Genomic DNA, 15,961 nt, shown 5'->3' with positions numbered 1-15,961 from the left:
CGTTTCATTGGATGCAGACACCTGGTTATGGATCTGGCATTATATTGGCAATGACATCATGAGCTCACCTTGCTGCAAGAGCAAAAGTGTCTCTCTGACAGCACTGGCAGTCTGCTTTTGATCTGGTTGTTTTGACTCGAGGACATGGTGATGGGACCACAGACAAAAAAACAAGACAATCCAGTGTCTGCCAGATTTCTGGTCTACATACTATTATAGTGTTTATTGGCTGTCACACCTCCCTGATCCACTGCTTGTAATAAAGCAAAAATAAATTAGCCGTCCATAAAGCCTGCAGCTTGATCACACTTTACCATTCAGAAAAACTGACAGTTCAGCTGTTGCTGCACTAGTGCTGCATAATATGACTTCAATCAATATATCCGTCATCAACTTTCAAATCCTTCATGATTGAAATTGGTGGTTATCAGTCTCTCTTAAATTGGTGGTGTGATGTTTGGTCATAGTCCATGCTGCATTCAACACTGTCTACAAGTCCTGGCTGAGGGAGCCAATCAGGAAGCTTCATTGTTTCCAAAAGTATTTTCTGCCCATCCAGACCACTAAACAGGTTTTAGGGAGTTGAGAAATCTGGTGTAGTAAAAAAAAAAGCAAAACAAAAAAAACACACAAAACAAAACAGATGTAAATGTACCAAAAAAGATGTGTTATAGTGGTGTCATCCATAAGCTATTGTGATTGCATGAGAATGAGCATGTGGTGGCATTTCATTAAAGTGACACTTCATCTGTGAGCTGTGGAACGTATTTACCTAATTAACTTAGCAACTTTACAGTGACGACACTTCACTCCCAAACCAGTAATGGAGCTAAAAATATTAAGTACAGGAAAGGTTACAAGGTTATTAAATAAAAGTTTGTCATTAGTAGCATGAAAGTGCAATGAAAATTATATGCAAATGTGCTTATTAGATGACACATTATGTACAAGTTGAAAACTTTTCATCAGAGGCAATAATACAGGAGACGGGAGGTCAGATGGTCCATAGAAAACATCTATCCTCTTGGTACTTTGATACATTAAATTGAGAATAATAAGTTAAACATGTCCTCAGCTTCAATAAGGATCCCACCTAAAGATAACAGATAATCATCCTCTGGGGATCATGAGTAAAATATTATGGCGATCTGACTGGTAGTTTTGGAGATATCATCTGTAGGGTTTCAAAGTCCCAGACAGACAGACAGACAGACATCCTCTGGCCCCACTGAGGGCGGGGCAGACAGTTTTTGAAGCTGGATAATCAAAAGCACATTTATGTCATCTGTGGTATATGTGATTGAAAATGCTTTAAAAAATGGCTACAGCCATGTCTGTGAAACGATGCCCCGCCAAAATCCCACAGTGTGCACTTCAGGCACACGATAAGGACACTCAGTTCCTCTCACTGTCGGAGCACCACTGACACTCACAGAGGGTCAAGAGGGTTAGTGAGCAATTTCCACTTCTGAGGAAAGTGTGCTGGTGCCATGGTAGCAGTTAGGTGAGTGGGTGGGTGATGTAGAGCGATATGGAGACACTCAGACATCGGCATATGTCTTTTAAACATCACAAAGCTCTTCTCAACAGCTGTTTTGGATACAGTGCTGTACCGATACCCATCTCATAGGGTCAGAGGTTACAGTAAGCTATTCCAGACATATGGGAGTCACATATCACAGCTGGATATAGCTGACTGGAGGGATGAGTGGACACAGGGATGAATGGATGGATGGATGGATTGGAGATGACAGAAATGCCTGATGCTAAAGTCAAGGAGCTACGGAGCTACAGCACCGCAGGTCTGTCCTTCATTCATGCTTTACTATACAGAGAAGAACCACAAGGTCCTCAAAAGTGGATTTAGAAAATTGTTTCCTCCTCATCCATGGCGCCAAGGAAGGACTTTACTTCCTCAATAAAAAAAATGGTTAGCCAACCGATAAATTAAATCAAAAGAGCCGTGAAGCACTAGATTATTGTATTGTTTGTTTGTGTGTCTATTAAATGTTTTGTATCTTGTTCTTTTTCTTCAATGTTGTAGTCTATGTGCCCTAGTGTCTTTCTCCCATGTTTTTAGTCCATGTGTTGTGTGTTTGTCTTCCTTGTTTTTAAATCCATGTGTACTGTCTACCATCAAATAGGACCACAATGGAAATAAGCCTTTGGGCTTTATTGTGTTTTTAATCCTCTGAACACTTGTCTAATGTTGTTCAATAAAGTTTTCAATCAATCAATCAACCAAGGAGTTTATACTGAAATGTACATATTGTTTATTAGATTTGACACCAACTACCAAATTTATCGTATTGTCACTATCTAATTCTTATTTTACAGTATTACATCAGTTTTGCTCAATGTCCCAAATAACAATGGAATTCATCGCCCGTCCATAATGAATGCTCATGGCAAGTACTTGTCTCCCCCTCAGCTGTACAGTTGGATGTCTCACATATGGGACACACATACACACAGCTCAGGTGGGATTAAATGTCTGCACAGAGTTATCTACTCACTGGTGGTGGGTGAATATTGCACCCAGCACCCAGAGACAGGGGCTTCAAAGTCAAATCAGAGCAGCTTTGACAATGACACCTTTGTAGAACAGATAAATCACCTGCAGGGGAATGTTTTAAATGTAATAGTATGAATGAAGGTAATTCATCAAACCTGAGGGAAAGGAATGTCTTCATGTGCAGTGAACGTGATTCACTGCAGTCACACAGGGTTCAAATATGAAGATGATGAGCGACTCTTGTGCAACAGCTCAGACGATACCTGGTTGATTCTGCCAGTCTGTCTTTATTCTGCTCTCTTCGATGGCAAAGACTATGGAGGATGGATTTCTTCCAAGCCATCTGAAACTGATTCAACTTGGAGTAAGGACTGATTTGCCTTGCCAATATCAAAACAAGTGCCCATTCCCAACACATAAAGCAGGCATCTAATCACATGGCCCTGTAAACTAATTGCATAATGAATAACTGCAGTCCAGTCAGCACCAACGCATGAACACCTCCCAAAATCCCGGCAGGTCTTCAGTAGAGCTTCACCGGTCTAAGACTTGTCACGACCCGACCCAAGGTTGGACAAAGGAGGGCGGATCACACCTGAGCTTTAACTACAAGTAGGTTCATGGCACATAACTGAAAATCTTAAAGGCAAATAAAATACAACCAAACCCAACAGGGTGGAGGCCTGAGAGACAGACACTGGCTGACTGCCACCAGCTTACATATTGCAGCCAGGCCAGGTGAGCTGAATCTCCCTGACAACCAGACTCCATCCATCCAGCTCTTGCAGTCAGACGCCTAGCTCACCTCTGATTAATGAGGTGAATGTATCTCACCCGATCGAGGTCGACCTGACGAAAAACTATCATTAAATGAACAAACTAAATCAAATTATCACTAAATAAATGAGCTGCAGTAGCTCCAGGTGAGCTCCAACGGAGATGATCTCCTGTCGCTGATATTAAAGGTCCAGTGTGTGTATTTCTATTCACTCTCCAATAATACATAATCACCTTTTTCAGCCATTTTTATTGGACAATGGCTTCAAAATTTGGTATAATAAGGGTATTCATAGTATTGAGGACTTGTATGTTAATAACACTTAGCTTTGAACAGCTATCCAGAAAATTTGGTCTGACCAATAATCATTTTTGGCGATACTTGCAGATTAGAGATTTTACTCGTAAAAAGTTTGCTAATTTTCCTACTCTTCCCCCTTCTTCCTGTGTGGATTCCCTATTAAGGGTTAATATGCTGAACAAAAGCAGAATATCATTTATTTATTCCCATATTATGGATTGCTGCAACCACTCTATTTCACATATACGAGAACAATGGGAAAATGACTTGGGGGCTCAGATGTCCAACGAGGAATGGGATATGGCTCTTACTAGGGTCCACTCTTCTTCCATCTGCTCTAGACATGCTTTAATACAGTTTAAAGTTTTGCATAGGTTACACTTCTCAAAAGCTAAATTAGCAAGAATATTTCCGAATGTAGACCCACTATGTGACAGATGTAAACAGACCCCAGCTACTTCTTATCATATGTTCTGGTCTTGTCCAAAACTTGTCCCTTTCTGGTCATCCTTTTTTGAAGTAATTTCTAATGCTTATGCTTATCACATCTCACCTTCTCCGTTGGTTGCTGTTTTTGGTTTGTTTTCTGACCCAACGGGATCTGTTCCCCCTGCTCATTTACAGAGGGTCATTGCCTTTTCCTCCTTATTAGCTAGACGCTTGATTTTATTCAAATGGAAGGCTGCTACTCCTCCATCTCATCACCACTGGATTCGGGACGTTATGCAGAACCTTAAACTGGAAAAGATCAGATGTACCCTCAACGGATTCCACAAAACCTGGGACTCTCTAATAACTTATGTGAACAATTTACCTGGTCTGGAACTGGAACTCTGAATCATTACATCTGCCCTTGAACAAATTCTATAATAAGAAGTACTTGTTGTTGTTTTTTTTGTTTGTCCTTTTTTTTTTTTCTTTTTTTCTCTTGTCTTTGCCTGTCTATTGTCTATGACTAGTTTGTCACGTTTATTTGGGGTTTGAAATGTCTCTGTCTATTGTCGGGACTGTTTGTTATAGTTATTTGTAATACAGAGAATATGATTGTTTTATATGTTAACAGAAAATTACAAATAAAGTGTTTAAAAAAAAAAAAGGTCCAGTGTGTAACATTTGTCAAGGTTTATTAGCAAAATCTGAATATAGTACCAATTAATATATTAGTATAAGTGTATAATTGCTATAAAATAAAATCTGTTTGGTTTTCATAGCCTCATAATTCTTCTTTTATATAGCAAGGGTCTTGCTTAGAGAATGTCGCCATCTTGCCATGTTTGTATGGAATGGAAAATCCAGCCAACCAGAGAGCACGTTTCAAGAGTTTCACGTTCATAACTAAACAATAGAATTATTTAATAGATAAATAATAGAATCGGAATGCTAGATGTCACTGTTTTCCCCTCATTTTACACACTGGACCTTTAAACGCCATCTCATTTTCAGGTGTTGATTCACTGTATCTGCAGAGATCACAAATTCCCTCAGCTCGGTTACATCTGGAAGAGGGCGAGATTTCACCGAGGAAACCCAACGACAACAGAGTTAACGCAGGGGAGATTATTGCTGCAGCATTACATAACCAGCCGTCTATTCAGTCAAAGTTTACACAAGGCTTTCACACTCTGCCATCTACAGTAACTCTATGAAAACACACAGTGAAAACAGGATTTGTCTGTCACCTCGCCGGTCTCAGCCAAACTCTCAGCTGGTTCCCTGCCCTCACACATCTCTGTTTGGGTCTCCTCTGTGGCTCTAACACACACACACACGCACACACACGATAACAGCGAGGAAATGTGATAACACTTAAAATAAACATTGTGCGGTGTGACGCTGAGGAATCCAGACGTGACACACTCGGGCGCCTGGCATAACTCCAATCTGAGATCAATTTCAACAGATCAGGGATGGATTAAACAAGTCTCAGAACGATAATGTAAAGCTACAGCATGTACACCCATCGCTGTCAGTGCATCCACAGTGTGCTGATTAAACAAAGACACTGAAAACACTGATGAGACAACAGAGTTGGCTGCCTGTGGAGGACCATGAAGTCTGCTTGGCGCAATAAAAGCATTCCATGTGATTTAATAACTGCGGATGAGTCTTGGCTTCGGCTTCCACATGTGTTTTATGCAAACTAAAAACATTTTGTGCACATGATGCTTCCAGCAAGTCCCAACATCTCTTTTGAGCCATATAAAGGAAAACACATCCATCAAATAAGTTCCACCATACACGTCTCATTGTCTTCAATTTAATGCACAAATAAAAAATATCCTTGACTTGAATGATCCCACGCCCAATTGAAAAAGATCTGACGACTTTACTTTGTAGGGTGCAGAGAGACAACACCAACCATATTGGATGTACGGCTGCTTTTGGTTGCAACATCGGTTATGTATTACTGATTGGTTTTAGGGTTTCAAATTTATGAGACCTGTTGATGATAAATGGAATATCAGTGGGATGGTAGTTTGAATTACAGATGTGGCCTAAAAAACTATTCTTAATGAGTGTTTTCTTCTTTGAAAGGCTGTTAGAGTCATTGAAAAAAAGTAATTAAATGCAATTGTCCAGTAGTGGAAAATAGGCCTAATGTTTCATTGTAGTCTGAGCTCTTGTGTCGGAGGTTCACTCTCACACCAGGGAGCGACCAGAGGGAAATATAAAGAGAGTTACAACGTCAAAGTTGGAGGGTCTGAATGTCAGAGGAGCGGCTCGAGAGAAGTGGAAGATTTTTCATCAGCCCCCAGACTGCACTGGAGAAATGATGTAATGAGCTCCAGCTGATCAAATCTGATGTATATATCAGTCTGCTGTTCTAAATGAGCCTCTACAGTGTTTCAGCTGTGTGGTTTCTACAGAAATCACAACTTTGTCTATGTTACATTGCACAACATTTGGTGGATATGGAGTTCACTGTGGAAACTGCATGTTTTGCACAAGTATTTATAAGACATGAATGTGTTTATTTAATAAACACATTAATGTCTTATAAATACTTGTGCAATAATACTAATAAACAAACATAATAAACTTTATTCTAAACCTGTATGCAGTGGTAGGCTACTGATGGTGCTGTATAAAGACCAGCAACAGACAACACACTTTAACATTTCATCAGCTGTCTCAATCAAGGTCACACCAGCTGAAACTAATTAGTCACTCTGTAGAAGCCGAGATGATGCAGGTTTACTTTGCTTTTTGGGAAGTTACAATTATTAAGATTTTCAATTCTTTAAAACATCCACTAGCATTTGTGAATCTAATATTAGCAAGAAAAGTTTGTCTGTAGCTGACAGCACAAGGTTTGCTCCGCTCTGAGGCTCCACAGGTGTTGGAGGGCTCTTACCTGTCTGCAGCATCCCGGAGCCGGACTCGCCTCCGAAGTCCTCCGGTGAGTCCTCCGGTGTGTCCCCCGGTGAGTCCCCTGGTGTGTCCTCCGGTGAGTCCCCCGGTGTGTCCCCCGGTGAGTCCCCCGGTGAGGCGGTGCTGGTCGCCAGGAGCCACACGAGGCAAAACGTCCATTTCAACAGCCGACGCAACATCTTCTCCATGACGTCAAATCAACCTCTGTAGCTCAGGTCTGACGACAGGAACTGGACGAGGGTCAAACTTGTCTCGAGCTGCGGTTAAACTGAACTAAACTGAAGTAAAGTGAACATGAGGAACATGTCTGGACTTAGTCTGCAGAGTGTCTGTGAGGTCTGAGCAGGACTGAGACTCAGAGCAGCTCACCTCATCCTCTCCACCTCTGCTCTCCTCTTCATCCCTCTCTCCTCCAGCAGCTGCGTCACATCACAGAGGCGCCAAACGAGCCATCACTGGCCCCGCCCCTCCCCTCTAATGTGGACCAATTAAAACCCTGCAGGGCCTCCACCCTGTCTGCAGCTTCCCAGCTAATCCGATCAGAGTTCTTGAGAAAGACTGAGCGGTTTTCTCAGCTGCACTTGATTTGGACCTTTTATCATTTCTGGTTTGATCATACTGCAGCAGCAGAGGACGCAGTAGTATTGTGTACAGTAGGTGAATGACCAGTCCCCTGATGGCCCCCATAAGAGATCACCTGCAGACATCAGTGGTGCACTGGTGTTGGCATAAAACACAGGAAATGTGTGGTTTTATGCAAGCCCACACTTACACTTACAACTCAGCTCAACAAGGTCTTCCTGTCATTTGCACTTAATTAAACTGACAGAGTGAGTGAACCAAAACAAGACAGGGCAGAAATCTGAAACAATGTCGCTGACAGACTGTGTATGCTCCATTGAGCTGAGAGCAACTGCAGGGCTTAATAATAATTCACTGAAGAATTCATAATTATATGAGAGGTTCCTCTCTCAGGTAGTCATAGTCATAATTATTAATTATGGCTCCTCTTATTTGATAACACCATCAAGTTATTTTCTCAGCCTGCCTGGACAAAATGAAGACAATATGAGACCATGACAGGCTGGGTACTGATCTTTAATATGAGTCGCTTCATTAGGTTTTTGTTCCGTTGCCATTAATATTATTTAAAGGTCAAAAGTAGGTCCTAGTGAAAAATTTAATCAAAATCTAATGAGAATTTGTACCTACTTTTCTCTGGCAATGAGCAATATGAAAGCTACATGGGATAATTACATTTTGGCCACTGGAGACTGGATCCACATGTGTCAATTACCCTTACTACCACAAAATGGCATCTCCCAACATCTCTGTTCCACATGCTCCACGTCTTTACACATTTTTGTGTTAGCCATAAGAGACCAGCACTGCCAAGAAGACTGCAGGACAGCTCTCTATGAGCTTCAGAAATTCTTCTTCAGAAGCCTGGGTGACGTTACATTGGCCATCTCTGAGGTTTGAAATTCAGATTGAAAAAGATTTGCGTAAAACATGACGCGGGATGTCACAATTACTTGTTTTCACAATTAATCGCGGTATTAAACGCCACAATTAATTAATCGTACAGATTCCTAATACCGTCACTTTCCAAAAAAGATTATGTTGGAACCGTATCGGCAGATGTGCGCCAAAGTGAAGGTAAATATACAGATATTGGTCCATTTACGTAGTACTGTACGTAACACTGAATGCTAGACTGTCATTTGTAATAACAAAAAAGATTAAAACAAACTTAAACATTTGGTATGGATGACTTGAATACTGTATTTCAAACACTTCCCCTGGGGTATTAATAATTGGCCATATTTTAATAGATAGGGTTGTGTAAATAATTCGTAATGTAGTTATATTTTGACTATATTTGATTTTACACTGGTAATGCATAATAATTGTGATAATTGAAATACTGTGATTATTTCTGTGACAATAATCGTACCAAGAAAATATAATCGTGAACATGATTGTTATAATTCTAATACAGATATTCAGAAATCTACATCATGTGTTTTCATAATCATACCTCTTTATTCAAGGACTCATATATTAATACAAAATCTATAGGTACAGTCAAAATGACTGCGGGAGAGACAGTCAAGTAACAGATCAGGCAGCGAAGGATTCAGCCACTCCAGAACCTCTTTTCTGAGAAAGAGCCTTGTTTCCACTTTGGTGGTTCTGTGATAAAATGTTATTCAAGCTCATGTTTTTTTCTTTTTTTTTCTTTACCTGAAACAGATACATGTGTATTTAGATAATCAGAAAATACAACCAGGAAACAAATTGTACAAATTGTGGACTTAATGAAGTCAAACAATGCCTCTTTTTTCACATGCACATTTTCTTTTCAGAACATGCAAACAGGACATGTCCGGAGGGGTCAGCCACTGTAAAACTGTCAGAGGAAAACTTGGCACCCTGTTAACATGGGGCTCGTTGGAGGTCTGAAAATGGAGCATCTTTTTTCAAATCTACTGTAGAGATGAACACAAATCTCTGTTCCAATATGGCAACTTACAGAAACGTTTAAAGACAATAAGATGACACGCAATCTATTACATTACCTTTACGAAGAGCAGAGTCACACCTACAGTTTGACCTCACTGCTTTAAAGTCCACAAAGTCTCCTTTAAGATGGTCCATCAAATAGATTGCACAAATATGAGACCACAGGAAGTAAATTAAAACACAAGGAAGTAGTCAGACTTGGATCAAGTGACATTTTCAAATCATTTTCATGCCTTTAAACCTTTAAAGGATGAGCTGTCCAATGTGCACTAAGATTTAGAATGCCACCAGTCTCTATTTTGATTTAGTCTGTGTTTTGATTTTAAACACATAAGAGATAATCCTTCAATAGATTAAACAACAGTGTGTTAAAAATCCCTTTAAAGGAGCCATCTGTTAGTTTTGCTATTGCTACATACAGTATTGTAGCCAGTTTTAGCATTAACAGTTATTTGTTTACCAGTTTTGCAAAGAACTTCAATTATTGTACTACCGTATTTACAATACAAGAGATTATACTGTACCACACCCTGTGAGCACTGAGCACGACTACTTGCTAAGATTGGACGCACCAGTAACTGAGTGTTGTAAAGTGCTGCTCTTAAAAGAAATGAAGCCTGAACTTCACAATATAAATAATAAAGATCTTTATACTGTTTTCAATTACTCTCACTACCAATAGCTAGACAGCAATACCAAAACTTACAAATAGCTCCTATGAAACCCTGTCCATGCCAAAACTTTAACTTTAATTTATACACTGACGTGTATTTCTGATCTTTTTACAAAGGAATTGATCTTCAGTAAGAACTAATAGGCTTGCAGCTGAGAGCCAGGTAGCTGGGCAGGATAAATGTCATATTAGAGATTTGTTGTCAACAACAGCCATTGTCCTATCAGTAGATATGTTATGCCCAGTTGGGAGAGGGTCAGAGTCAGAGTATAGCTGACACGTAGTCTGGCACATAAATAGTCAGTCACAGATAAAATATGGCACAAATAGAGCCTTGTGTCTTTGATCTGGCAGAACCAGGCTGGTTAATCTGGTCCATGTCTAAAGGAGGTGCTGCAGGACTGGTGCAGGTTTGGGGCCAACGCAGAGCTATGAGACAGAAAAATGTTTCATAGTCAGTTCAGGCGTTTGTGATTGGACACAATAGCTGACATATGCTCCTCTGGACAAGATTAAAGGCAACTGAAAACTATTTAAAAAATAAAACTTGACCCAAATCTGGAAAGAACAGGTTCATATTTTGTGTGTTTCTATCTGGGCAGGAGTCATGCAGTCAACTTCCCAACCTCAAAAATGCCCTGTGATTCACAAATATCAGCTTTAATATGAGTTGTGCCCCAGTGTGTTTTCAGTTCACTGTACATCATATCATTTATTTACAATTTACAACTCTTCACACGTAAATGTAAAATTTGGTCGCAGTCACACTAAAGCCTGAACCTGGAGATTCCAGAGGGTAAAGCTACAGGGCAGATGAAGTGTCGTCTTGTTGCATAGCCCTACTTTAGGTCAACAGTCAGCAGCAACAACACAACTCCTAAGTGTACCGGTGAATACACACACAGGTACATGTAACCTCACCTACAAACCCTCACATGTTACTGCTCTCAGTGGAGAGAGGTGAGAAGAAAGGAAACCCATGAAATCTGGGCAAATATGGCAGACGTGAGACATACGGTATGTTTCAGGAGACAGGTGTTTCTGAATATGAGAAATATCTGTTGATTTTTCATCAAAAAATGGCACTTTTCTCCATCCAGAGACCATTTCTACCAACTGACTGGCAGTATATTTGAAAGAGAAAGGCAAATGCTTACCACACATCCTTAAGCAAAAGTACAGACACTTTTTTTTTTTGACAAATTCAAGACCCTGGCATGCACTACATTGCTTACTTTGCATCTGTAATTCTGATTTACCTACAACAAGATTCAGTACAAAAGAAGTCTTTTTTTTGCTTTCTATTCTTTATACCAGATTCAAACGGGAGCTTTGTTCTGTCCACTTTTCCTCAGCTGTGTACATACTTACATCAGTTCAAGTCCGTCTGACACAAAGCCAGGCTGCATGTCAACACATCTTGGAAAACGAGGCACTTAGTATTCAGCCACATGACGTCAGAAAAGAGTTGACCTAGTCCCTATGTGCGCTCCAGAAATCTGGCACGATTTACAAAAGACGTGATCATTAAAACTCGGCTCTAGTTCCATTCTAATATTTCCCTTTGTTTGGTTTTTGTCACATTAATTGCTGTGTCCGTTAAGTGTCATGGCAGAAGTTTAAGACTGAAATAGATCTGTTCTCCTAATAACTCTTGTTGTCATGATTTGGTGATAACTTTGAATAGCTTATGGAAAAAAAAAATCAAAAGAGAGGAAAATAATTTGGTGGCAGCGTAAGTATGATCAAGTTATACTCTTCTCTAACCTACATGGCAAACAGAAAATGGAACATACAGTAATAAAAACAGTGTTGTGAGCAGCCACACTAATACCAGGGATGAGGCATTCAGATCAGTTCATGAGTGACAGAATTTTGGCTTTTGTCTTCTGCTCCAACACTGATTTTACTGGCCAAGGCAAAATACTTCAGGGTCTTCACATGTGCTATAATTTCAGTGCAAGTAAAGGGGCTAGAAAAGTGATCGGTGTCTTTTTTCCCTTAAAGAGTTTGTTGTATAAAAAAGGAGAGTAACACTACAAAGCTGGAATGATTTCTGATCCCCTTTAACAGCACGTTCCACTGGTGTCTCCTCCCTTCTGTTTCAATCCTCTGGCTTCCTCTCAGCTTATTGGACCTGACATGAGCGCTGTACAACACTGACGAGCCGCAGCCTTCTCTGCTAACATCAACATCTTTCTCAAGTGTTCTGCCATGTTAGCACCAGTCCTCCTCCTCCCTCTCCCTGAGACTTCCTGTTCCTCTGCTCCCGGGTCCCGACATGGAGTTGACCCCGAGGGTGAAGTGGTACCCGTTGGGCACCGCTCCGGCCCGGGCCTGCGTGGCGGCCACTGTGGCGGGCGCAGCAGCACTTCCGTGTGAAGCTGAGGCTGTTGTTGAGGCAGTGGTTCTGGCTGAGTGTCCCGCTCCATGGCTGCTCACAGCGTCCTGGAAGTCCTCTGTCTCTTCGAAGAGGGCCTGCTGAGAAGTGTCCTGCAGCTGCCGGGTTAAATTAGAGTCCGAGCTGATGCGGGTGACCGGTATCGGGGACTCGTTGCGGCCTCCGAGTAAACTATCGTGCTCTGAAAGGCCACGGCTGAAGCGAGTCTGGTGCGCTGTCGTACCGGTGCTGGCACTGGACGGCAGAGGCGAGGAGTTGGCGGTCTTGTAGGCCACAGCAGGACGAGGGGTGAGGGGCGTCTGTGGCAGCTGCCTGCGACCACGGCCCGGCGTACTGGAACCAGAGGGGAGTGTTCCTGGGACAGCTTTAACCACACTGCTACCATACTGAGGAAGAAAACACAAGTTGGAGTTGGTCCGTTTGCTCTCATATAATCAACAGATTGAGACTAAATCAATTCTTTTGAGAATTTCAATAGTCACAATATCATGCTGGTTTTAGCCCTATAGTATATACAGTGGAAACCGCTTATAGTGATCACAGACATAGTAATCAACCGCTTATATGGATCAAAAGACTTGGGACAGAATCTTTTCTATACAAATGCTGTTTAAATAATTTGTTTATAGTGATCAAGAAATCCGCTTATAGTGTTCATTTTTGGTCATTTTATGAATGAAAACATGTGCAAAAGCAATTTCAAAAATATGTGTAGCCTATTTATTTTATTTTCGGCAGTGTCCCTTTGACGTGCACTGCTGCAGCAGCCCGCACATGTCGCCGCGCTGTGTCTTGTTGTGCTGTGTGCGTCACCTGGCTGGCTGAGCCACATGACTGTCGGTGCGGCGCAACTCACTGGCTGTTTGTGTTGTCAGTCAAAACATGGATGAATGAAACCTATCGACCTATCGCGTCTTGTATTTCTATTGAGGAAAAGTTATTTCGGGATATCATTTTGTTTTATTGCCTGGTGGCCCGACAGTGACATAATGCCCGTTCATTCATGAGAAATCATCCAGCAACACCCTCAATCAAACAAGGTGGCGAATGAGAAATCTGAACCGGCAGCAGCGCCCAGATCTGTACTGAGACTGTTGTTATTCTGTCACGTGAGTTAAATGACTGCTGTGTGGAAAACCACGCTGTGGTCCGTGATCGAGGTGCAGACGGGTGAGTTTCGAGCTGACGAGAGGATCGCCCTGACGACCGTTTCGTTACATTTTTTTCTCATTGAAAAACTATACAAATGATATTTAGATGATGATCTGCATAAAAAATTAAGTGAAATAATAAAAAATCAACATTAATCAAGTGCTTAACATGTATGTGATCAAATTGACTCTGGACCCACGTGATCACTATAAGCGGTTTCCACTGTATTCCCATGCTGAAGTCTTGAGTAATAACAGATTGGCTTCTCTTTCATTTGCCCTGCACATTGGATTTGTTATGAAACCGTGACTTGCAGGTTAAAGAGCAACTGAACCTGTTTGAGCAAACCCACGTCCTGTCCCTCTCCAGGAGACGTGGATCTACTGGGACCGGCTGACTTGGCGTGACACTGCTCCCTGCTGCCGTATCGCTCACAGGAGTAGTAGCGCTGCTTCTCTCCTGCTGACGAGTGGTGCCTCCTCTCGTGAGGCCGGCTGCGGTCCCGCTCCCTCGCTCGTTCTCTGGACAGACCTTCGGCTGAGGGGTCTGTGAATGAACCTGGACGACAACATCATGGAATGAAAAGACAAAAATCAGGAAATACGAAATATGCAACCATAATATTCAGTGTGGAATAAAAATCAATATTTGATCTGTAATAATCTCAATAGATGTAAAATAGGAACTTGTCCTGCAGGAGGAGACGCTCCTCATATGTAGTTACTCTGAACTACTGGATGACCTGCTGCTCTGTCAGTAAACTGGGAGATTGTTGTTCTATTGAAAAGCTTAAAGTGGAGGAAACTCCATGACAGTGCTGTGTGATCACCACAGCAACCTGTCTCCTGACTGCAGCTTCATATTTGTTGTCTACACATGTAGGAAGATAAGGCACTATTAAATAATCCAGAATCTACTTTCAGATTAAGTGTAGGATTAAACAATATGATTTTAATGGAGTAAATGTAAATTCTCATTAATTTATTATCATTTATCATGATTTATTATGAATTAGAATAAATGTAAGTTCAAATCATCTAAATCAAATCAAATCAAATCAAATCAAAATGAACACTTAAAACAGGATAAATGGTCAGCTGCAACAATAAAAACAGTCACTTGTTGACTGGTGTATTTTATAGGGTTTTTAAATGTAAAACTATAGGATTTTATGTGATTTCCTTTTTACATTATTCTGGTAGTAGATGGAGGTTTAAGCTGTTCATCTAAATTTATTCTCCTCTAGTTTATTGCCTGTGTGTTATCATGGACAGAGAGCGGCTGCACTCCACCTCCAACACTCATATTGTGATTCATATTTTAGGTCGGTGACATGTGCAGTATCACCATGTTTTTCCACATACAGTGAAATATGGTGCTTTGATATTTCTGTAGATGTCTGATTAAAGGCAAATAACTCATCCACACACATACACCCTGCGTGTGTGTGTGGTATAAAGCAGAGCACTGTGGTGGAATTACTTTCTTCAGTGCTGGAATAATTCCAGTTTTGAGATTAAAAGTGCGATGACAGAAGCACAGAACCCTATTCATCATCGTGATGTGTCAGATCTGCCTTGAGAATGACAGGCTTTGAGGAGTGGACGTCTTTCTCTCAGTTTAATAGATGTAGAGAGAGCTGCTGGATGTTCTGCTATCCCACCAAGAGGTGCCCGTAAATCCCTGTGCTGGCTCTCTCCACTGTGGCCTTTTATCTCAGCAATAAAGCCCAGCTGCTGCCCTCCAGTGTTAACACACAAAACACCCTGACACCTGCTCTCGGCCTCTGATCGCTCCAGCAGACGGCCCCTATTGCTAACAACGACTGTGACCACCGCTGTTTATACTCAAAACTTTGCTAACTCAACACTATAAAAACCAACATACCAAGCCGTTTCACATTTCTGCTCTTGTTTTCTTGTCGTACCACTTTGAAAATCCTTTACGGTGCATTCATGGGCACTCATGGACACTGCGACGTGACATCTTAGATTTACGGGCCAGCTCGGAAAAGTTGCCATAAAATCAAACCCAGTGGAAAAACAAAAAAGGCAACATGGACAGTGGGAAAGGGAATACCTGAAGTACAGATGTTGCTGCACTGCTGATTTTCAAATCGGAGGTATCTGAGGCACACTTGAATGCACCGCCACAGGTACAGAACTGGTGTCATGCATATTTATCAGACTGAACAGAGGCAATCTGCACGACTCCCGTGAGATATGTACCACAAGGTTCTGTGCT

At 41.3% G+C, this 15,961-nt stretch overlaps 2 protein-coding genes across 7 annotated transcripts in view; both read right to left on the bottom strand.

Annotated features, from left to right (window-relative positions):
- Positions 1-7,365, bottom strand: part of LOC146977625 (uncharacterized) — a 119,238-nt gene extending 111,873 nt beyond the window's left edge. The window contains exon 1 of the mRNA XM_085793972.1: positions 6,949-7,365. Within this exon, the coding sequence (XP_085650098.1) occupies positions 6,949-7,153 (205 nt within the window). The 5' untranslated portion in view covers positions 7,154-7,365. The remainder of the gene's footprint in view (positions 1-6,948) is intronic.
- A 2,655-nt stretch (positions 7,366-10,020) lies between these two features.
- cacna1bb (calcium channel, voltage-dependent, N type, alpha 1B subunit, b) overlaps positions 10,021-15,961 on the bottom strand; it is a 176,879-nt gene continuing 170,938 nt past the window's right edge. For all 6 annotated transcript variants that reach the window (XM_085793986.1, XM_085793982.1, XM_085793984.1 and 3 more), the window contains 2 exons: positions 14,052-14,275; positions 10,021-12,951 (listed from right to left, as the gene is read on the bottom strand). In XM_085793986.1, the coding sequence (XP_085650112.1) occupies positions 12,382-12,951; positions 14,052-14,275 (794 nt within the window). In that variant the 3' untranslated portion in view covers positions 10,021-12,381. The remainder of the gene's footprint in view (positions 12,952-14,051; positions 14,276-15,961) is intronic.

The sequence above is a fragment of the Trachurus japonicus genome, chromosome 12 (genome assembly GCF_045865225.1).
Source record: "Trachurus japonicus isolate A0001 chromosome 12, Traja_1.0".
Taxonomy (NCBI): Eukaryota; Metazoa; Chordata; class Actinopteri; order Carangiformes; family Carangidae; genus Trachurus; species Trachurus japonicus.
The sequence above is the reverse complement of the archived record's forward strand: the minus strand, read 5'-3'. Positions and strand labels throughout refer to the sequence as shown.